General features: G+C 30.5%; 1 protein-coding gene across 8 annotated transcripts in view; it reads right to left on the bottom strand.

The window, feature by feature from the left end:
* LOC127282827 (disco-interacting protein 2) overlaps positions 1 to 24,963 on the bottom strand; it is a 41,513-nt gene that overhangs the window by 4,337 nt on the left and 12,213 nt on the right. For 2 of the 8 annotated variants that reach the window (XM_051307345.1, XM_051307340.1), the window contains exons 2-14: positions 24,527 to 24,598; positions 12,794 to 12,940; positions 10,312 to 10,449; positions 8,668 to 9,343; positions 5,742 to 6,078; positions 4,845 to 5,658; positions 3,303 to 3,733; positions 2,959 to 3,190; positions 2,272 to 2,402; positions 1,823 to 2,209; positions 1,396 to 1,731; positions 1,015 to 1,311; positions 388 to 941 (exon numbers count right to left, since the gene is read on the bottom strand). In XM_051307345.1, coding sequence (XP_051163302.1) covers positions 388 to 941; positions 1,015 to 1,311; positions 1,396 to 1,731; positions 1,823 to 2,209; positions 2,272 to 2,402; positions 2,959 to 3,190; positions 3,303 to 3,733; positions 4,845 to 5,658; positions 5,742 to 6,078; positions 8,668 to 9,343; positions 10,312 to 10,449; positions 12,794 to 12,940; positions 24,527 to 24,598 — 4,552 coding nt within the window. The remainder of the gene's footprint in view (positions 1 to 387; positions 942 to 1,014; positions 1,312 to 1,395; positions 1,732 to 1,822; positions 2,210 to 2,271; positions 2,403 to 2,958; positions 3,191 to 3,302; positions 3,734 to 4,844; positions 5,659 to 5,741; positions 6,079 to 8,667; positions 9,344 to 10,311; positions 10,450 to 12,793; positions 12,941 to 24,526; positions 24,599 to 24,963) is intronic. The other 6 variants (XM_051307346.1, XM_051307343.1, XM_051307341.1 and 3 more) reach the window with 5 other exon arrangements.

The raw sequence follows: 24,963 nt of genomic DNA, 5'->3' as shown, positions 1-24,963 counted from the left end.
TATTTTCGTTGAAATAATTAAGTTTTTTTTTAAAAACGATTCTATGAAAAAATATCTTTATTATTTATAATGTTAAAAAATGTAAATTGCTTCTGTAATTAAATTTTTTCAAATAAAAAATTGAAGAAAAATCAATGTTTAGAAATTTTATTTCAATTTTTCAATGAATATTCATTATTATTCAAGTAGTATTAAAAAATTTATTAACTAATAAACAATTATTTCTATTTTTTTAATCGCGTAACAAAATATAAAATTCTCAATAATGTAGAAAAATAAGTTGGTAAATTTCAATATCCCATCGTTTAAAAATTCAACTAATTTAATTTTTTATTTTGAATAAAGAATGTGTAAAACGTGAAGAAAAATGATTAAAATTCAACTCACCATTCGGCAATTTTCTTATGGCACCTCATCACACTATTCTCAATATCAATGGGATGATATCTCATGCCTCTGAGTAAAATTGCTTCATCGAGTGCTCCAACAACAAAAACGGCATCATGAAGTTCCGCATCTCCAGTTGGTGCATCAGCCTCAGATGCTGAACTTTCGTTTATTGGATCGCCAGGAACTGATTGCTGTACCGATTCAGTGCGTCTTAAAAATCCAAGATATCCAGTTCTAGCGTAAACTTCATTTGTATTTCCAGTAACGAGCCGCGCATTAAAATGATCAGCATAATCACTCTCATCGCCATAAATAGTAAAATAACCACTCGCATTATGTGATGATTGAACCCAAATTTCACCCAAATGTGAATCACCACATTGTCCTTTTGTCTCGGGATTGGCAATTATAACCTTTACACCTGGCAACAATTTTCCCGATTCCATCAAACATAATGAATGTGGACTTCCTCGTTCAACCAATGACACACGATCATTTCTCAATGCTCGAAGATCAACGTAAACTGTTGACGGTTCTGGACTGGAAGCACCCTGAAATTTATTTCATACAATCAGATTTGTTTTTAATTAAAAATGCAAAAAAAAAATTTTGCACAAAATCTACCTGTAAACAAATGGCGGTATTAACTCTACAACCAAAAGACGTAGACACAGCACGAGGACTTAATCCAAGGGCGGAAAATAGTTTGCTAAAACTAGTTGTGAGAGCGATTCGCGGCCTTTCTTCAGCAACAACAACGCATGTTCTAACACACGCTAAACTAACTCCCCTGGCTTTTAGAGCATGAACCGATGAGCCCAATCCTTTCGTGCAAAGTTCCATCACTCCATAAGAGCAAAAAGTATCTCTCACTCGCGAATGACTCACGGCAGACAACCATAGTGCCGGATTTGCTTCAACCTAAAAGAATTTTTTTTTCAATTATTTTTTCTCATCTAGAAATTTAGAAAAAAAATTCATTCAAATTATAAAAATTCAACGAACCTCTGACGGTGGTATAAGAATAGAATGATGCCCGCTGTAAATACTGCTAAGGCACCAGAGAGCGAATCCCAATCCTGAATAGGGATCCAAACAGAGAGCGATATGACGAGAGGGATAAAGTTCGCAAGACAATTTCATCGCACGACATAGAGACGTAACAGCTGCATGTGACATTTTAATTCCAGCCAGCATTCCCGTTGTTGATACACTAAAATCAAGATAGGCCAACATTTCAGCTGTCGGTGCGCGATACATAACTGGCAATTTTTTCTTTGGCATGTCATCCATGTCGAGGATCGTCGGCCAACTTTTGATCTCCACGACATTGTTAGCTTCCTAAAATAATTAAAATCTTTTTTCTTATATTCCATTTATTGACAAAAATATCCTGTAATTATTTTTTTCAAAAAAAAATATTAATATTTACCTTAGACTTGAGTAATTTTAATAGATTTTGATTAGTTAGTATCAGCACGGATTTACTGACGTCAACAATCATTTTAACAGTTGGAAGCGTTGTCTGAAGATTTTGTGGATGTGGAGGCCTAATTGTAACGGGAACAGCGCCAACGTATAGACAGCCATAGAATGCACAAATTAAATCAGTGCCAGGTGGAAAAATAAGAGCCACATGATCTCCAGTATTGATTCTCCCGCGATCAAGAAGTAGATTTCCAATTCGTTCAGCTTTCTTGTGCAACTGTGAACAAGAGAGTGAAGCAGCGACCGCTCCTTTTGAATTCAGAGACGTAAATATCACATGATCTGAGGTGCCAACAGCTCGCCATCGCAAAATTTCCGAAATAAATTGGTACTGAAAAAAAAAGAGATCGTCAAATTAATTCCATTAAAAATTATAAATAAAAAAAAACTTACCTTTTTGGCACTGTCACTATCCTCATCGAGGACACCCATGTCTCTTCCTTGCGCTGAAGCCAGTCTATTCCCTTGGACAATGTTTCCGACCATGACGCTGGCTGGACCCACGTCTGCAACAGAATCCCCCGCTACACGCCCCCGTACATATCGTTAGTAAACCAACGCAAAAGCTCAACTCAGAAATGAGTAACTTTCTCGAACTCTCCCCTGACTGAGACCGGAAAGCATAATTGAGACTGTCCAACGTATTTTTTTAATTTTTCCTTTTTTTTTTTGCCGTCGAACAAAGGAAAATACGATTCAACAACAAGGTATATACAAAAACACGAGGAATTACAAAACGTTCTGAACTCAGCCAAAAGAAAGAAAGGAAAACCGAAAGGGGGGGAAAAAAAAGGGGGTGGAGAATTAAAAAACTACATTATTCAGGGGGGTAAGACAACAATTTACAGAGATAATTAAAAAAAAGAGCCAAAAAAATTGGATTGGATTAGTATTAGGTGATTTTTTTTTTTTTTTTTACTCACGATTTATAAAAATTCAAGCGACGGGCCTTTAGGAGTGACCGCGCGGCTCTCAATTTCTCTATTTTCTCCCTATGGTCCCCCTTTATTTTCCAACTATTATATCTATTAAATCTACTCATCTAATGCTGAATCGAGCCAAGCCTTGATAATCACTTACCGGAATGTATTTCACGTGGTTTTGGTAAATTTGTCACGCATGTGTGTGGACAGAGAAGAACATTTGCAGGATGTAGTGTACCCTCTAGAAAACGTCTCTTTGTTTCGGAGAGATGAATTCCACCCAATGGTGTTTTAGGCAAGTAATTTGGTGGCACCAATGCAAGACAATAAATTCCAACTGCATGAATTGAATCCACGGCTTGTAATACTCTCGACATCCATTGGAAACTCTAAAAACAAAAAATTTTATTAATACTCTAAAAAGAATTTTTTTTATTACCTAAATCATTTTTTTTTGTTAACTAAAAAAAAGAAATTTCCAAATAAAAATTAAACTAATACCTCTTCTTCGCTGCAATCGGGACGTTGTTCAGCAACAACGCATATTCTTTCGTCACGTAAAACTCGAACACTAAAAACTGCAATTCTACCTCGATAAATAAACTTAGTTGGTTCAACAGCTAAAACAGTGGCAATTATATCATCAGCATTGTGCTTTCTTCCTGTTACAGTCATAAGACCATCACGTGAACCACAAACAAAAACTAATCCTCCAGGTCCCAAAAATCCGAGTAGACCAGAGCGTGTATATTCTTCATTGCCAAGAGTTGTTCCATCTGCTTGTAATGGTGACACTTTAAAAGTATTATTTGTTAATCCCTGTAATCCCCAATATTGATTTCCAGTTGTTTGACTATGCACACAAATCTCTCCGACCTCGTCTGTTTTGCAAATATTTGCCGGTCCTTCCATTTTTATTACGATAACAATACCTGGAAAAAAAAATTATTAATATTATTTTCAATTAATCTTCGATAATTTTTGAATAAAACTAAATAAATTATACACTTTTGAGTTTTTATAACAAAATAAATAATACTTTTTAAATTTTGCAAATTTACAATTATTAACAAATTATATTTAGTACTTTTAGTAAAAAAAAATGTAATTTTTGTTCTATTTTTTATAAATCCGTTTATAAATAAATTAAATAATTATTTATTTCTGACAAACATTTTAAGTATCGCTACATAAAAAAATACACAAAAAATACATAAAGAAATACTATCTAAAAGAAATTGTTCTTTATTATAAATGCGTTGAAAAATAAAATTGTTTTGCTTCTATGACTAACCTAAATATTTCTTTATGTAAAATAGTTAAATTTGTATATTGCATTATGTTAAATAAATAGAATAATAATAAATAAATTAAAATAGAAAATACGCATATAAAATATAATTATTCATAAATATTACATGAAAGAAAAAATAATAAAATTCAAAAGTGAAAATGGTATAATAAAAAAAGTAAAAACAATAATAGTAATCATTATACAAAATGAAAAATAAATAAAATAATAAAAATTATATAAACTAACAATAAAAAATTTAATTCTAATAAATTTTTTAAATTAAATAATTAAATTTGTTGTTAAGTTTAAATATTGAAATTTAAAAAATAAAAGTTTATTGTTGTTTTACAACTAGAAGCAAAACTTTTCAAGTAGTTATCAGTGCAATTCAAGTACAATGCACACAAGATTCAGTTTCACGTGCTTGAATTACATTACATGGTATTTGTCAACTTTCCGCTCGCAGTTTCACTGAGGTTTATTCTTAAACCTAGATGTGCAGTGAAATGCATAAAATGCAAGAATAAATCGAGTACTTAACTCTTTATGTCGGTACTTTATTCTTAACGTTTCATAAAATTATATTTACAAATTTCCAGAAAAAAAAATATATATATTAAAAAATATTCCAAATGATCTTCTTTAAATTTTAAAAACTCATTCAATAATATTATTTTAAAATATTTTTTAATATTTTAAACTTTGAAAAAAAAATTTTTTATAGAAATAAATTCAAAATTGTTACTTACTGCCGGGCATGACTTGACCGCAATCTTGGAGAGTCAATGAAGTGAGTGAATTTTCCTGATCAACACGTACAACACCATAGCTGAGTCCTGACATTGACAAGACACCTCTGCCCGTGGCGTTGACACCGGCACGACCCGGTCGCCTAATAGAGACCGTGAGAGCTTCACTCGAAGAAGCGCAAGGACACACAGCATCCGGACGTAGTCCCTTCGATTGGAACACCGAGAGAAATTGATCACACGATGAAAGTGACCATGGATTCGCTCCATCGGCAACGAGCAAAAGTCTCAACGACGACAGTGTTATATCCTTGTGATCCTTTGTGGCCAGGAGACCCCAATGAAGATCCCTCGATTTCACCACGGCAACGCTCGCTCGATGTTTGGTGATCATTTGCATCCAACTTGCCGGATTGACTTTCATCAATGCATAGGGTATGAAAATAACGTGCATTCCATTGAGAATACTCGTAAGTGTTGCGTGCCAAAGGCCAACTTCTCGTTTAAAATCGAGAACACAAACGGCAATTTCACCCTCAGTGTAACCGCATGCTTGCGTCAATGCGCGACAATGTGAGAGCATCGCCGCTCGAGTCACCGTGACTCCCATCACGGATCCATCCTTATCGGTGGTATATTCAATGTAAGCCGGAGTGTCATCCGTTAGACGTGGCGGTGGCAGCCAATCTTTCGGTGTCTTTGCCAGATGCTCGGTAACGAACCAATGGAGTTTTGGCCATCCTTTAAATGCCACCACTTCACCCGCCGTTGTCTTCGGCAGGCCTTTCAGGCAAGTTTCACTTGTCAATGCCACCTGTTGAATATAATATTCGTTATTAAACAATTTAAAAAAAATTCATTATTCAAAAAAAAATTTTTTTAATTGAAATTAAATACCTGAATTCCACAGCTGCCTAATAAAAAGCCAATTTGCTGAGATCCAGCATCCCTGCGAGTTAGAGGAACCTCTATTGGAACAGGAACGATGCCAGCTTGAAGACATCCGTAAAAAGCGCAAAGAAAACTAATTGGATCATTGTTTGGATAAACTAAAGCAATTCTATCACCCGGTTTTAGACAGCAATCGCCAGCACGACTTAATGTTTTGTTTAATAATGTATAGGCTATTTTATGGGAGCGGCTTAGAAGTTTTCCATATGTCAAGGTTATACAGAGTTTGCCATTCGGATCCAAAACTGTCGCAGCTGGTGCCTTATATGTTGCTGAGCCGTACCTAAAACAAAAACAAAATTTTATAAAACATCTTTTTATAAAATAATAATTTACAAAACAAAAATTAAATTTTAGCTTATAATTTTATTTTCCAAAATTTTAATTTCAATTTACAATAAAATTACCGGTGTAAAACGAAAAACTACAAAAATAATTGTAATTTTAAAAAATATAGATTCGATTATTTCAACATTTTAAATAAAGAATTAAATAATATTAAAAAAAAGAATTTTAAACTACATGTAACCATGTACAATTTACAAACAAAGGGAACAATTTAATAATTTTTCCATTGTTTTCAAAATTGAACAATTATTATGTCAAAAAATAAATGCATTCATTGTCAAAATAATTATTTCAAAATTTGAAAGTCATTCAGAATTCCTAAAGAAAACTGAAAAATTCCAAAGGAAATTAAAAACTCTCTTTTATAAACTAAAAATTCTGAATAATTAGTAAAAAATTGTTTAAAATTTTTTAGGAAAAATTAATAATTTCATCCTTGCAAATCAAATTGATTAACACTTCCTAAATATTGAATAAACTAAATACATCATAGAACAAATTTTTTTTTTTTTTTTGAAAATATATATTTTTAGTCGCATGAATTTTCTGAAAACTTTGCAATACACCAATGTTACATCATTCAAAACAAGATTTCATCTCGAATCTTTACTTTCACCGTCTTATAACCATATTTGGATAAAAGGTTCGGAATGAAAGATGATAAAATATTCACGTTTTATAAATATATACGTGGGTGTTTGACTTTTCTATTCTACTTGTGACTGTTATATTATAAAGCAGCGAGTGTGTGTGCTTTATCTAAACTCGTTATGAAAACAATTTGTGCCCATAAGCATTATTATACACACGTTAAGTTTTGTACTTGTATATATATATCTGTGCTGAACGTGCTGAGAAATGTGGACAATCCAGTTTCTGCCTATCATGATGCACGATGAACTTAAGTAAATTAGGGGGATCAAATTACTCAGACTGTTCTAGCATCAGCTTATGCCTCTTAAACTATATATACTCTAAAAATATTTTCATTCAAGTTCAATCATTCGATATTTTTTTCAATTTTTATATTTTTAAATAACTATCTCTTTAAATTCCATTTTATAATTATTATTCTTTTTGGATTAAAACTAATTTGAATATTTGTCCGAGGGATTAACTTTTTCCTTCAATTTCCGTTTCGGTTACTTTGATATTTACATTTTTTTACATTTATTATTTATTATTATAATTATTTTTATCTACTTTTTTAAAATTTTTATTCTGTCAGGGATAGAAATCTTTTTGTTATCAAATAAAAATTTAAAAACACAAATTAAAAAACAAACGTTAATTAAAATTGAATTTTATATTAAAATTTTTTTTTAATTTTCATTTGTTTTTCATTTCATTTCAAATTTTTCTTTAATTGGAATTTTCTTTCAATGCAACATTCACTTTCTATTTCAACGAAATTAATTTAATTATTTAATATTTCCGAATTTTTATTTAATCAAATTTTAATTTAGCAACGTTTTCACAATTTTAATTTTGAACGAATAATAATTTAAGCAAATATAAAAATTCGGTTAATTAGAAATTTTCCATAAGCTCCAATAATTTGACAGAATTTAATTACTTTGAATTTACTTTTAGACAAATTTTTATTTTTTCGAACATTATTATTTAATGGAATTTCTATTTAAACGAAATTCTGTATTACAGAATTGTCAATTAAAAAAAATTTCATTTTACATATTTTTTATTTCAACGAAATTTCTTTTTAGTAAAATAAAATTTAACTCAAATTTTGTATTTTCTTCAATATACGGAACATTATTTTACTAAAAAAAAAATTAATAAAAATTTCTACTAATTTGAACGAATTCGAATTTAGATTTATGATAAATTAATTTGAAAATTTAATTTTTCCGCCATACATTTATTCGGAAAATTAGAAATTTTGTAAAATAAAAAAATTCCTCGTTTCAAGAATTTTTGGGAAAATTACGTACAAATAAAAATTCGACTAGAAAAAAACTATTTCTTATATTCTTTTTTGTAAAATAAAAATTGTTTTAAATATCAACGAAAATACAAACAAATTAATTCTACCAAATTCGATGAAATAAAAATTTTCTAAATCTATAAATTATTTCTAATATTCTTTTTGTATAATAAAATTCTTTTAATTCACTATTCTGTCTACAAAAATGAAAATTCGAAATTCTGTCAAATTCGATGAAAGAAAAATGAAAATTCCATAACAATTCTCTAATATAGAAATTCGATTAAATGGAATTTTAATTAGAGGAAATAAAAATTCGGATAAAATATAATAAAATTCCGTTAAATAAAAATTTTGTGAAAATTAATAAAAATTCGGCTACAAAAAATTATTTTTTTAATAAAATTGTTAACTAAAAATTTCATAAAAATCTCGAAAATTCGTATAGAATAAATAAAATAAAAATTCCCCATTAATTTGGAAATATAATTTTTGTCTAATTTTCTTTTCGATCTTTGTTGGAAATCAAAAGGGTATTTTTTGGAGAAAGTTTTTTTTTTTTTGGAAAACTAATCTCACCTTAGAATCGCGGCCTCGAGTGACCTTGGCAAACCAGAGGCAACGGACATCTGCTCACCAATAGCCGAGGTCATCGAACCACCTTCTGGTTTAGGTGCATTGGGATCTTTTGGATTTGCTGCAATTTCCAATTCAATATCATCGTCCTCATAAAATTCAGGCAGTGGTCGTCTTTTTGGTCGTTTTAATGTATTTAAAAGTTGTTGAATTTTAGCTGACACCTTCCATCTACCCGTGGTACCTGTATTATTATCCTCAACGGCATGATAACGATTTACATGATCGGCAATAACTGGCCGACGATTTTGCGTTGTATGTGTGACATCAGGTGGTTGCACCAAATTACAATAGGCGTGCGGTGAATATTCGGCAATATCAGTTATATCGGCTGGTGGCCGTCTCGCTGGTGGTCTTGGTGGTGGCGGTGTATCGCGAGCCGATCCAGTGCTACTCGTGTCAGAGAGTCCAGTACCACTTGGACCACCAGCTCCAGGACTCTCTTCCGTTACAACGCTGTCCTCGTCGCTGCTTGAATCGCCAACACCACCACCGTCGCGTCTCTCTCGTTCCGGACTTCTTGCCATCACAGACGTTCTTTTCGACGGCATTGGCAACGAGGGTTTTGGTCGACTCTGCATCGCCGCCAACGCCTGTTGAACCGCCTCCTGACGCACCTCTGCGAAAATAAAATTAATTTCAGTAAAGAAAAAAAATTTTTTTTTCACTCAGAAATATTCTCAACCGATTTGATTTTAAAAAAATAAGAATTTAATTTCATGTAATTATTTTTTTTTTCAAACGGTTTAGATTATAGAAACTGAGTGACAAGAATGCAACGCTCACACACCAAGATTATGTAGCATAAACTATAAAACGAGCACACCTCTGACCTTTCTCTTGCATTCCGGCTTTCGCTGATATACCTACGTGCAGCTTTGTTCTATTTCATCAAAAAAAAAAAAACTATTCTTATCAAAACGTTACGCACATATTGCGTCAATAATCTCTATTGTTCAATATATTCGGTTTTTTTTTTGCTGTCAACAATGATTTCTAAATCAAATATTTTTTTTTTAAATTAATGCACATTTAGGATTAAATTAGAAAAAAAAAATTCGTGCAACATCGAAATGCAATGCAGATAAAAAAAAATTGAGCATGCTAGTGTATATGAAAAATTAAAATTGAGAGTAGGAGGTAAAAGGAAGAAAGAGGTTCAGTATTTTTTTTGCTTCCGTCCCTATCAAATCTTTTTCTCTCTAAATTTGAAACCACGATTTGCAATTTATTTCTTGAAATTTTTTTTCCCCTCGATGAAAAAAAACACATGGACGTGATCGTATTGATCTAATTTCACCATATAAAGGTCTCATAATTCAAATTTAATGACACTGACACAATTTTTTTTTTAACCTTCCTTTTTTTTTTTTTAGTAAAATAAGTCCAGGTGTTTTTTCTCCTAATAAAAAATTTGTATTTTTTTTTTTTAAATTCTTTCTAGAATGAAAAATATGGAAAGAAAATTTCTATTCAAAAATTGAAAATTGCTAGAATTTGTGATAAAAGAATTAATATTTTTTTTTTTCACTGATTGAACGGAGAGCAATTTTCTTTTCATATAACCAGTTTTATCATTATACTCACCAGAGTGATATCGGCTTTCATTTCGCGTGAGTCTGCGGTTTCCACGTCTGATGGCTGCCGAATTTGTGTTCCCGATGTTCCCCGTGGAGCCGCCAGATCCTGGGGGACTGACGATCCCTCCAGGAATCATCCGGCCTCCTGCATGCAACAACAACACAACGACACATAGACAACAGCTATTTTTTTTTTTTTTTTTTTTTTTTTTAGTGTGGCAAAACAAAATTCAAGCAATTTTATTCCATTTTTTTTTCTCAATTATTATCAGAGAAAATACCGAATCACCTGTTGAAAATTGCAAACAAATTATTATATTGGAAAAAAAAAGAAAATTCATAGCTTATTTTTTAGAACCAATTTTAATCCCTTCATGCAAAACCCTATTAAATATTAGTGAATTTTTTTTTATCAAAAAATAATTATAATTATTATAACATCTAAACGTCGATAAAATAAAAAATAAATTGAGCTCTAAAATTAAGTTGGAATTTTTATTTCTTTTCATTACAAAAAAAATTTTATTTATAAATAAATTATTATTTAACCGAAATTTCTATTTTTAAAACGAATTTCTATAATTTTTACAAAATTTTCATTTTATTTATTTCTTTATTATCATCGAATTTAAATTATTATTTATTCAAATTTTCATATAGTAGAAAGAATTTTTTTATTTTACAAAAAAGAATAATATTAGAAATATAAATTTTATTTTCGTAAGCTTCCTTCGAATAAATATTAAAAATTTGAGGCTTTAATTTTTAAATTAATTTATAATTTACTATTTAAATTTAAATTAGTATTTGTAAATAAAAAATTTGTAAAATAAAAATTTATTTAATAAAAAAAAATTCTTATAAAAATTTGATTAAATTGAATTTACATTAAAAATAATAATTCGAAAAAATAAAAATTCGGCTTATAGTAAATTCTATTTAATAAAATTCTGTTTAATAAAATTCCATTTAATAAAATTCTATTTAATAAAATTCCATTTAATAAAATTTTATTTTAATAAAATTTTATCAAATAATAATTTTTAAAAATTAATTGTAGAGCTTTCAATATTAAAAAGAGCAAAAAAAAAAATTACCCCTTCCTTCACCGTTCGAGAGTTAAAATTAATAAATTATAAAAAAAAAAAATAAAAAAAAGAACCCGAGGACAAGGTGAGACGTTAACGACCACTGTAAAGTATTTAACAATCAACACTGCTCATTGTCAGACTGCTCTCATATTAAGCTTCATATTTTGTTCCTGGAAAATTTCCTCATAAATTCCAAACTGAGGAAGAGTTATTCAAACTTCAGCAAAATTATTGGATAAATTGGGTAACGAGAAACATTGAAAAAAAACAAATAGGATTAAAGTGGATCAATTTTAAACAAAAAAGAAAAAACTAAATAAATAAAAAAAATAAAAAAAACAAGACAAAGACTAGATACATAAACAGATTTCAAAAACAAATAATACGATTATTTTTTATAGAAATTTATCGGTTAAATTCATAATATTTTAATCTTAAACAAATTATGATAAGGATAAGGATGTAACGAAATTTTTATGTTTTTTTTTTCTAAATAACAAAAATTGTGGGTTAAAGGTTGTTTTTTTTCTACTAATTAAAGCAAATACCAAAATCTAAAGCATATGTAAGCGATTTTCAAAAATTTTTCATTTGATAGGAAAAAAAAAAAAGAAATAAATAGAAAACACGAAAAAAATTCTACACACTAACACATATCACAAAGGGCAAACAGAAAAAGACATTTTCCTAAAATTCTTTTCGGGACAAAATAATATGAGTCATATTTTTTATCATATATCAATTTTTCGAAGGAAATATTTTTATTAAGAATTTTAAATATTAAAACAAAAAAATTCTTTTCCTTTTTTCTCCCCTTGAAAATAAAAAAAAATTATTAAATGAGTTTTAAAAATATTGCAAATACATAAAAAAAAAAATCTCAAGAACACTTCTATTTGAAATTGATATAAGAATAAATTTAAAAAAATTTGTATAAAATAAAAGAAGTTATTCTTCGAAAGTCACGTTTTTGATACAAATGAAATGAGAACAAAAAGCAGCGAACAATACCTTTTTTTCTAATCTGCTAATTTATATTAATAACAATGAAATAATTTTTTTATCTTAAAAAAAAAGTACGAAGAAATAAGAAAATCGTCAATTTCAATTTATATTTTTAATTATATTATTATTGCTATTATTTCTTTTATTTGCAATATTTATTTAATAATAAAAAATAAAAAAATTAAAAAAAAAAATTTGTTTATAAAAAATTTTAATTGTAATATTTATATTGAAAAAATTTTATTAAAAAAACATTTTATTATAAAAATTAAAAAAAATTAATAATTTTTAATATTTCAAATTTAGGGAAAATTATTTATTTTTATTTTTTTTTTGTTGACTCATAAAATTTTGCTTTGATTAAACCCGAAAAGTAAACTCGAAACACGCTACCTGAGTGATAGCGTTTCTCGGAGTGAGTGACACGACGTTGCGTACGCCGTGCACGTGGTTGCGGGCGTCCAGCACCACCACCTCCACCGCTCCCGAAACCCGTTCTATCAGCCTCACAACTTCCACCACTTCCAACGTTTCCACTCCCTGTGGGTGGCATGCATGCACAGCCAGAATAAAAAAAATATATATATATTATTTTTATTTTTTTTTTTTAAACTCTTTTTTGTCACGTAAACATCCCTCTCATTACAAAATGAAAGAAACAAAAAAAAAAACATTAGGTAGAGTGCTTATGGATATTAATAAAAAAAAAAATAAAAGGGTGAAAAAAAAACTTCCGGCTCATTATACGCACAGCACTCAACAATATTTTGTACTTGCTCGCAGGCACATTAAATCAAGTCTCTCTTTTTTTTAAAGCCTTATAAATTTAAGAAAAAAAAAAGAAATAAGCAGCAAAAGTCATTTTGCATATTTCAGAGGCCACTGTATGTTATTGTTTTTGCATTTACTATTTTTTCAATTCGAAATTAACATAAATTTATGTAATTAAATATTATTTTTTGAATCTATTTGAAATTGAAATTTTCTTTTCTCGCAGAGAAATATTTTATTAACATTTATTTGAAACAAATATTTATTATTTATTTTAAATAAATTTTATTAAACCAAATAAATATTTACTATTTGTTTTAAATAAATTTTATTTAAACCAAATAAAATTTATTTTCTAAATTATTTTTATCTAAAAATTGTATTTGTATCTAAAAATATTTATACATGGTTCGAATGAAAAACTAGACTAGAATTTCGTGCAAGGAAAGTAACATTTTTTTTTTTTATAGAATTAACCGAAATTGGATATGTTACTCAAGAATCTTATGGTAATCCAATTTAAATACTTCGTAGACTAATGAACTTTTAAAGAGATTAATTAGAGAAGTTAAAAAAAAGATTCTTTGTCCTTACATGACAAAAATTTAGATTCTTTAATTTAACTTTCTTTTAATTTGATGCAATTTTTCTAATTTAAAAGAATGTCTTCTAAAAATCCTAAAAATATACAATGATTCAAAGAACTATTTTATTTTGCAATTTAATTATTTTTATTTTCTCTTACAAATTTATTTGATTTAAATATTCGGTTACTTGACTATTATTAAATAAATATTTAATTATTATAGTTTATAAAAAATAAATATTTATTTGTATTAAATAATTATTATAGTTTATAAAAAAAAATATTTATTTGTATTAAATAATTATTATAGTTTATAAAAAATAAATATTTACTTGTATTAAATAATTATTATAGTTTATAATCAAATAATAAAATGTTTCAAAACATTATATTTGTTTCAAATACAAAAATTATTGGTTCAGATACAATTTATTACAGAGAAAAAAATCTTTATTTGAAACAACGATATGTTTCTCTAGAATAACAAAAAAAAACTTTCGCTATTTTAATGAAATATATCGCTGTTTCAGTGAAACTTATCAATGTTCCAGGTGAAAAAATTTTTCCATGTAGATTCAAATAAATATATTTATTTGATAATAGTCAAGTAAAAGATTATTTGAATCAAAAAAATATTTTTTCAAGTGTAAAAAATATTGAATTTCCCTAAATGAAGGAGAGCGTTAAATCTAATTGAATTTTGAAGTCTAGAACATAATATTGGACTTTGATAAATATATCGGTCGATATTATTAACGCCTGTTTTCCTGCATTTGTAACAAGAAACCACACGCACGCTTTGGCGGGAAGGAAAAAAATTATGTGTGCTTTTGCATGGTGCGTAGGTATACACGAGGTCGTATTCAAGAAAACCCCGTTACGCTTCAGAGAGCATCTGCCGTAAGCAATTCACAAACCATGGAAAAATTTTTGCATTAACGTTATCGGGTACCTATATACGGTAAAATAACATTAGCAGAGTGTCGACGAAGTCATTTTTTTTTTTGTTTTATCGGAAAATTCATTGATTGACCTACCTTAAAACTGAACTAACTGACGGAAAATCAGCCACGCGTAAAACAAACCTAACTTAGCACTTTGCTTTTGCAAAATATCCATCTCAAATTACCCACAATGCCTCTTACAAAAATTAATGATGTAAATTGAAACATGTGTGCGGTTTCCATTTTACTAATACTCTCTAGCTTCTATTTTTTAATGGAAGTATACGCGATTCGGAACTCACTGAACACATGTCACAACATACTAAGTATATTATTTCCTAGAATAATATAAATTATAAAATAGGCTTTAAAAAAAATTTAAAAAAAAAAAGAAACATGAAATATTCATCTTGAATAATATTTCAAGTCATAATTCAATTATTCAAAATTAAAAAATATATATAAAGAAAATCATATACTTCGTAATATGATTTCATTTCGACTACAATTCACTTTCTAAAACATTAATTTTCATAAAATTCAAGAAACTTGAGCGGAAGACGTGCATCGAATAAAATTGAGAAGCGAACGAAGCTGAAGTACGCAACGTTTATGATAAACAATTTTTAAAGAAATAATTATTAAAATGAAAATTTTTATAATTTTTTGCCTAAAAAATATTTTTGTATAATTTCTTGATTATTGAAAACTACCAGAAATATTTTTTAGATAAAAAATTATAAAATTTTTCATTTTTTTAAATTATTTCTTTAAATATCGTTTATCATAAACGTTGAGTACTTCAGCTTCATAATAGCGACTTGATGTAGAGACTCTACTTCATAAAAATAAATAAAAAAAAGGAAGAGAAAAAAATGTAGGGCGCACTCTTTAATTGATCCAGCGGATGCTGAGCTACACAAGAAAACAAATTTGGAAAAAATTTAGAAAAATTAAATTTGCGAGATAATCGTTCGGGAATACCGCCATAGTGATTAGAAGAAAGTTCTGAACAAAAAATGTATGGCGCACTTTTTGATTGGTCCAGCGGATACTGAGCTACACTCAAAAATAATTTGGAAAAATTTTCAAAAAATTAAATTTGCAAGATAATCGTTCGGGAATACAGCCAAAAAAATAGTCAAAATGTTCTGAACAAAAACTGTATGGCGCACTTTTTGATTGGTCCAGCGGATGCTGAGCTACAATAGAAAACAAATTTGGAAAAAATTTAGAAAAATTAAATTTGCGAGATAATCGCTCCGGAATACCGCCAATAAAATAGGGAAAAAGTTTCGAACAAAAAATGTATGGCGCACTTTTAGATTGGTCCAGCGGATGCTGAGCTACACTCAAATAAATTTATGAAAAATTTTCGAAAAATTAAATTTTCGAGATAATGGTTCGGGAATACCGCCATAGTGATTAGAAGAAAGTTCTGAACAAAAAATGTATGGCGCACTTTTTGATTGGTCCAGCGGATGCTGAGCTACACTCAAATAAATTTATGAAAAATTTTCGAAAAATTAAATTTTCGTGATAATGGTTCGGGAATACCGCCATAGTGATTAGAAGAAAGTTCTGAACAAAAAATGTATGGCGCACTTTTTGATTGGTCCAGCGGATGCTGAGCTACACTCAAATAAATTTATGAAAAATTTTCGAAAAATTAAATTTTCGTGATAATGGTTCGGGAATACCGCCATAGTGATTAGAAGAAAGTTCTGAACAAAAAATGTATGGCGCACTTTTTGATTGGTCCAGCGGATGCTGAGCTACACTCAAATAAATTTATGAAAAATTTTCGAAATATTAAATTTTCGAGATAATCGTTCGGGAATACCGCCAAAGTCTTTAGCAAAAAGTAGCGAACAAAAAATGTATGGCGCACTTTTTGATTGGTCCAGCGGATGCTGAGCTACACTAGAAAACAAATTTGGAAAAAATTTAGAAAAATTAAATTTGCGAGATAATCGCTCCGGAATACCGCCAATAAAATAGGGAAAAAGTTTCGAACAAAAAATGTATGGCGCACTTTTAGATTGGTCCAGCGGATGCTGAGCTACACTCAAATAAATTTATGAAAAATTTTCGAAATATTAAATTTTCGAGATAATCGTTCGGGAATACCGCCAAAGTCTTTAGCAAAAAGTAGCGAACAAAAAATGTATGGCGCACTTTTTGATTGGTCCAGCGGATGCTGAGCTACACTAGAAAACAAATTTATGAAAAATTTCCAAAATATTAAATTTTCGAGATAATCGTTCGGGAATACCGCCAAAGTCTTTAGCAAAAAGTAGCGAACAAAAAATGTATGGCGCACTTTTTGATTGGTCCAGCGGATGCTGAGCTACACTAGAAAACAAATTTGGAAAAAATTTAGAAAAATTAAATTTGCGAGATAATCGCTCCGGAATACCGCCAATAAAATAGGGAAAAAGTTTCGAACAAAAAATGTATGGCGCACTTTTAGATTGGTCCAGCGGATGCTGAGCTACACTCAAATAAATTTATGAAAAATTTTCGAAATATTAAATTTTCGAGATAATCGTTCGGGAATACCGCCAAAGTCTTTAGCAAAAAGTAGCGAACAAAAAATGTATGGCGCACTTTTTGATTGGTCCAGCGGATGCTGAGCTACACTAGAAAACAAATTTGGAAAAAATTTAGAAAAATTAAATTTGCAAGATAATCGTTCGGGAATACCGCCATAGTGATTAGAAGAAAGTTCTGAACAAAAAATGTATGGCGCACTTTTTGATTGGTCCAGCGGATGCTGAGCTACACTCAAATAAATTTATGAAAAATTTCCAAAATATTAAATTTTCGAGATAATCGTTCGGGAATACCGCCAAAGTCTTTAGCAAAAAGTAGCGAACAAAAAATGTATGGCGCACTTTTTGATTGGTCCAGCGGATGCTGAGCTACACTAGAAAACAAATTTGGAAAAAATTTAGAAAAATTAAATTTGCAAGATAATCGTTCGGGAATACCGCCATAGTGATTAGAAGAAAGTTCTGAACAAAAAATGTATGGAGCACTTTTTGATTGGTCCAGCGGATGCTGAGCTACACTCAGATAAATTTTTTAAAAAATTTCGAAAATTTAAATTTGGGAAAAAATTGATCGGGAATACCGCCAAAGTCTTAACCCGGGAGTCTCGAACAAAAAATGTATGGCGCACTTTTTGATTGGTCCAGCGGATGCTGAGCTACACTCAGATAAATTTTTAAAAAAATTTCGAAAAATTAAATTTGCGAGATAATCGTTCGGGAATACCGCCATAGTGATTAGAAGAAAGTTCTGAACAAAAAATGTATGGCGCACTTTTTGATTGGTCCAGCGGATGCTGAGCTACACTCAAATAAATTTATGAAAAATTTCCAAAATATTAAATTTTCGAGATAATCGTTCGGGAATACCGCCAAAGTCTTTAGCAAAAAGTAGCGAACAAAAAATGTATGGCGCACTTTTTGATTGGTCCAGCGGATGCTGAGCTACACTAGAAAACAAATTTGGAAAAAATTTAGAAAAATTAAATTTGCAAGATAATCGTTCGGGAATACCGCCATAGTGATTAGAAGAAAGTTCTGAACAAAAAATGTATGGAGCACTTTTTGATTGGTCCAGCGGATGCTGAGCTACACTCAGATAAATTTTTTAAAAAATTTCGAAAATTTAAATTTGGGAAAAAATTGATCGGGAATACCGCCAAAGTCTTAACCCGGGAGTCTCGAACAAAAAATGTATGGCGCACTTTTTGATTGGTCCAGCGGATGCTGAGCTACACTCAGATAAATTTTTAAAAAAATTTCGAAAAATTAAATTTGCGAGATAATCGCTCCGGAATACCGCTAATAAAATAGGGAAAAAGTTTCGAACAAAAAATGTATGGCGCACTTTTAGATTGGTCCAGCGGATGCTGAGCTACACTCAAATAAATTTATGAAAAATTTTCGAAAAATTAAATTTTCGAGATAATGGTTCGGGAATACCGCCATAGTGATTAGAAGAAAGTTCTGAACAAAAAATGTATGGCGCACTTTTTGATTGGTCCAGCGGATGCTGAGCTACACTCAAATAAATTTATGAAAAATTTTCGAAAAATTAAATTTTCGAGATAATGGTTCGGGAATACCGCCATAGTGATTAGAAGAAAGTTCTGAACAAAAAATGTATGGCGCACTTTTTGATTGGTCCAGCGGATGCTGAGCTACACTCAAATAAATTTATGAAAAATTTCCAAAATATTAAATTTTCGAGATAATCGTTCGGGAATACCGCCAAAGTCTTTAGCAAAAAGTAGCGAACAAAAAATGTATGGCGCACTTTTTGATTGGTCCAGCGGATGCTGAGCTACACTAGAAAACAAATTTGGAAAAAATTTAGAAAAATTAAATTTTCAAGATAATCGTTCGGGAATACCGCCAAAGTCTTTAGCAAAAAGTAGCGAACAAAAAATGTATGGCGCACTTTTTGATTGGTCCAGCGGATGCTGAGCTACACTAGAAAACAAATTTGGAAAAAATTTAGAAAAATTAAATTTGCGAGATAATCGCTCCGGAATACCGCCAATAAAGTAGGGAAAAAGTTTCGAACAAAAAATGTATGGCGCACTTTTAGATTGGTACAGCGGATGCTGAGCTACACTCAAATAAATTTATGAAAAATTTTCGAAATATTAAATTTTCGAGATAATCGTTCGGGAATACCGCCAAAGTCTTTAGCAAAAAGTAGCGAACAAAAAATGTATGGCGCACTTTTTGATTGGTCCAGCGGATGCTGAGCTACACTAGAAAACAAATTTGGAAAAAATTTAGAAAAATTAAATTTGCAAGATAATCGTTCGGGAATACCGCCATAGTGATTAGAAGAAAGTTCTGAACAAAAAATGTATGGAGCACTTTTTGATTGGTCCAGCGGATGCTGAGCTACACTCAGATAAATTTTTTAAAAAATTTCGAAAATTTAAATTTGGGAAAAAATTGATCGGGAATACCGCCAAAGTCTTAACCCGGGAGTCTCGAACAAAAAATGTATGGCGCACTTTTTGATTGGTCCAGCGGATGCTGAGCTACACTCAGATAAATTTTTAAAAAAATTTCGAAAAATTAAATTTGCGAGATAATCGATCGGGAATACCGCCAAAGTCTTAACCCGGGAGTCTCGAACAAAAAATGTATGGCGCACTTTTTGATTGGTCCAGCGGATGCTGAGCTACACTCAGATAAATTTTTAAAAAAATTTCGAAAAATTAAATTTGCGAGATAATCGATCGGGAATACCGCCAAAGTCTTAACCCGGGAGTCTCGAACAAAAAATGTATGGCGCACTTTTTGATTGGTCCAGCGGATGCTGAGCTACACTCAGATAAATTTTTAAAAAAATTTCGAAAAATTAAATTTGCGAGATAATCGATCGGGAATACCGCCAAAGTCTTAACCCGGGAGTCTCGAACAAAAAATGTATGACGCACTTTTTGATTGGTCCAGCGGATGCTGAGCTACACTCAGATAAATTTTTTAAAAAATTTCGAAAAATTAAATTTGGGAGATAATTGATCGGGAATACCGCCAAAGTCTTAACCCGGGAGTCTCGAACAAAAAATGTATGGCGCACTTTTAGATTGGTCCAGCGGATGCTGAGCTACACTAGAAAACAAATTTGGAAAAAATTTAGAAAAATTAAATTTTCAAGATAATCGTTCGGGAATACCGCCAAAGTCTTTAGCAAAAAGTAGCGAACAAAAAATGTATGGCGCACTTTTTGATTGGTCCAGCGGATGCTGAGCTACACTAGAAAACAAATTTGGAAAAAATTTAGAAAAATTAAATTTTCAAGATAATCGTTCGGGAATACCGCCAAAGTCTTTAGCAAAAAGTAGCGAACAAAAAATGTATGGCGCACTTTTTGATTGGTCCAGCGGATGCTGAGCTACACTAGAAAACAAATTTGGAAAAAATTTAGAAAAATTAAATTTGCGAGATAATCGCTCCGGAATACCGCCAATAAAGTAGGGAAAAAGTTTCGAACAAAAGATGTATGGCGCACTTTTAGATTGGTCCAGCGGATGCTGAGCTACACTCAAATAAATTTATGAAAAATTTTCGAAATATTAAATTTTCGAGATAATCGTTCGGGAATACCGCCAAAGTCTTTAGCAAAAAGTAGCGAACAAAAAATGTATGGCGCACTTTTTGATTGGTCCAGCGGATGCTGAGCTACACTAGAAAACAAATTTGGAAAAAATTTAGAAAAATTAAATTTGCAAGATAATCGTTCGGGAATACCGCCATAGTGATTAGAAGAAAGTTCTGAACAAAAAATGTATGGAGCACTTTTTGATTGGTCCAGCGGATGCTGAGCTACACTCAGATAAATTTTTTAAAAAATTTCGAAAATTTAAATTTGGGAAAAAATTGATCGGGAATACCGCCAAAGTCTTAACCCGGGAGTCTCGAACAAAAAATGTATGGCGCACTTTTTGATTGGTCCAGCGGATGCTGAGCTACACTCAGATAAATTTTTAAAAAAATTTCGAAAAATTAAATTTGCGAGATAATCGATCGGGAATACCGCCAAAGTCTTAACCCGGGAGTCTCGAACAAAAAATGTATGGCGCACTTTTTGATTGGTCCAGCGGATGCTGAGCTACACTCAAATAAATTTATGAAAAATTTTCGAAATATTAAATTTTCGAGATAATCGTTCGGGAATACCGCCAAAGTCTTTAGCAAAAAGTAGCGAACAAAAAATGTATGGCGCACTTTTTGATTGGTCCAGCGGATGCTGAGCTACACTAGAAAACAAATTTGGAAAAAATTTAGAAAAATTAAATTTTCAAGATAATCGTTCGGGAATACCGCCAAAGTCTTTAGCAAAAAGTAGCGAACAAAAAATGTATGGCGCACTTTTTGATTGGTCCAGCGGATGCTGAGCTACACTAGAAAACATATTTGGAAAAAATCTAGAAAAATTAAATTTGCAATATAATCGTTCGGGAATACTGCCAATGAAATAAGAAAAAAAATCTGGAACAAAAAATGTTTGGTGCACTTTTTTATTGGTGCAGCGGATGATGAAATAGGTCAAAATAAATTTTAGTATTTTTTGAAGTTTCGAGATAATCGTTCCTTAATACTAGTCTGAAAAATTTAAATTCTTTTTAGAGTTCTGACTGTCTTCGTAGAATAGTTTTATAGATTTCCCTGACAGAATTTTGCAATTCCTGTGATTATTTTTCAATAAGAAATCAATATTTTAAAATTAAAACTAGCTCTAGCAGAATTTAGTGGAAAAATTTTAAATTCATCAATTCTATTTTCCCCTCTTTGTGGTCTACCATAAAGCAATAATAAATTCCTAAGCATGATTTTAATTCCTTTCAAAAAAATATTTCTCATATTGATTATATTAATAATCACATTAAACGATCTTAATCCGATAACGGTAAACAACAATTTAAATTTGTGAAAAATGGAGAAACATATTGTTTTCTCCCAAGAATACTGTGTCCCGAGGGTGATCATTTGGATTATGTGAATAGTGAATAGAAGCTGATATCAGGCAAATAATATCAGAAATATATATATATTGGCTTCTAAAGGTGCATATGCAGAATGCTTTATGAAACCGGTCAGTATACACGTTTGCATATAGCTATAGAAGTTGAGACTGACTCAAATGCAGCATGTATATAGTAGTACCTGACGGCAGGTAACTGCACATCGACGCGGAAGAGTTGCTTCCGGGTATCCTAGAGCTAGAGAGACTCACTCTATCCCTCGTTACTTTGCTGCATCTGCCATTGTCCAAGAAGCGAGTCGAATGAGACAATTTTCTGGGTGGCTCGACACGAAACCTTCTCGACGCTTACTTCAGCTTGCTTTTGCTGAGAAACGGAAATCGCGATCAAGTTAAATTGTTTGTTGCTGGCCTCTTTTATTATTGTCCTTCTTGGATTTTTCAATCCGCAAAAGAAGATCATTAAATCATTCAGAAAACAATTTTCTCAAACCTATAAACTTTTTCCTCTACTTTTCAAAAATCGATGAAAAAAAATTGTGATTGTATTAAAAAAAATTAATCTAAAATTAATTTCATAGAATTTCTTTCCAAATTCTTTTTTAGCAGAATTTCTAATTGTTCGAACAAATGAAAATTTGGCTAAAAGAAAATTCTATTAAATCCAATTTCTAACAAATTAATATAATAATTAAAAATCATGCTCAGCGAGTCTATGAATGATAAAACTCTGCAATAATTAAACTAACGTTCTGAATCCTATAATTATATATAAGAATTAATAATCAGATTATTGCAGTACAAAAAAAAATATACATAAAATTATTGCAATTCTGAATTAATATAAAAAAAACTTTTTCCCCCTGACCTAAATTATCTAATGACAATGTTCCGAATTATAAAGGAGAATAATTAAATTACAATTACATCAAAGTAATTCTCGGCAACGTCATTTTTGCCTTAAGAAGATAATTAAGTGACATTGCATTACTTATTATGGTCCTATATTTATAAAGAAAAACGGTTAATAATATAATTATTTGACTAACGATACTTTTAAAAAAATTGCACGGCAATTAGTTTTGAATCCACTCATTATAATTGTAATTTAATTGCACTTTACACATCGTTGATCTTCAGGTGAGTACATAATATACAGACCGTTTTCTTCTGTATTTTGCGCGCGCGCGCGATGATATCGTCAAAAATAATCCGCGCGATTTACAGTTAGTGTGGCAAGTGAGTGTGTTTTTTTTTCTCTCTCTTTCCCGGCATATAATAATAGTGCAAAAAAAAAGTAAGAAAATACACGCCTTGAAAATTCTGTTAGATGATTTCATGGTTCACAGACAAGATAAATCTCACTGAGAGACTCTTTAGTGTCCATAAAGTTCAGTCACGCTATGCATGCATTAAATTGGAAACTCCACTATGCACTTCTTTTTTTTTTTCGACGAATACTCGAAACTGTTGTGTACTTTCCTTATTTTTTTTTTTTTAAGTAAATGCAATTCTAATTTTTAAGAAAAATTATTTTAGAAACTGATTTAAAAATTAGAAATACTTGGAAATTAACAAGGTGAGAAAATTTCTCATCGGAAACTACAAATTTTATTATATGAAACAATTTTCAAGAAAACCTTTGAAAAATTCTACCCAGTAATTAAATTTCTGATTTTTATAATGATATTGAATTTTGATTTCTCTTAATACTGTAATCAACTTTCGAGAGAGATACAAAAGAGGCTTGTCAACTTGTTAGAATTTCAAAAGTAAAAGAGTGTCTTCTTTCCCATTTAGATTGAATCTACCATTGTTTAGGAGGACTTCCGCTGAGAATCGGAACGCGACTTGCGATTGATATTAGCGTTGAAAGTGTTGTGTGAGTAACGATTGCATAATTTTTAATGCGTACAACCTTATGTTGTTTCCAAAAGCAGTTAACTACGTACTCAACGTGATGGCATGAAAGAAAATATATTTGCAAAGAGCAGTGAATGCGCGGCAAGCACAAGATTTATACTGGACCCACATTCCATATCCTTTCACGCAACGCATTTTCCAATCGCTTGATTTTGACGAAATACTTTCAATTTCAAAACAATTATTCATCAAATCTCAACAAAAAATATATACATAAATCCGTAACTGTTTTTTGAGGGTATCAGAATTTTAAACATACAGTGGCATTTGAAAAAAAAAATTCATCCCTGACGTAAGCTAGAATCGATCGGTACATGAGGCAAAGTAAGAAATGATAAGAGAAAAGAGGAACAAAACAAAAAAAAAAAAAATGCTCACCCAACTGCTTCGACGCATATTGCTGCAGCAGACGCGTCCGTTTCTTCTCATAACCCTTTTGCGTTATGTCCCCTGAAACACATAAAGGCAAAAATGAAAACGTGTTTACACTCATAGAATCATCAAGAAACTTTGCATACTCAGCATCATGACAGAAATTAAAAAACTTTTCCATGTGTGAAATTAATGAGGTCGTGATAGAAAACAAGGCTACTTCTTTTACATATATATAAATAAGCTGCTATTTCAAGGCAATCAAGGAATTCACACCCAGAAATTAGTATTTCGATTTTAATTATTGAAATTAGAAAAATAAAAAGGAATTTATCAAAATATTTAAGAATTAAGATAACTCGGAGCTTAAAGTGTTGAAACTGTAATTTCATTTGATTTGATGAACAAGTATTAACAAGGAATGTTCCCTATAGGAGCGATAA

Source organism: Leptopilina boulardi, unplaced genomic scaffold (assembly GCF_019393585.1).
Source record: "Leptopilina boulardi isolate dan_hultmark-lab unplaced genomic scaffold, ZJU_Lbou_2.1 LbouV2_302, whole genome shotgun sequence".
NCBI lineage: Eukaryota > Metazoa > Arthropoda > Insecta > Hymenoptera > Figitidae > Leptopilina > Leptopilina boulardi.
Note: the sequence above shows the minus strand (reverse complement) of the source record. Positions and strands in the feature narration are given on the sequence as shown.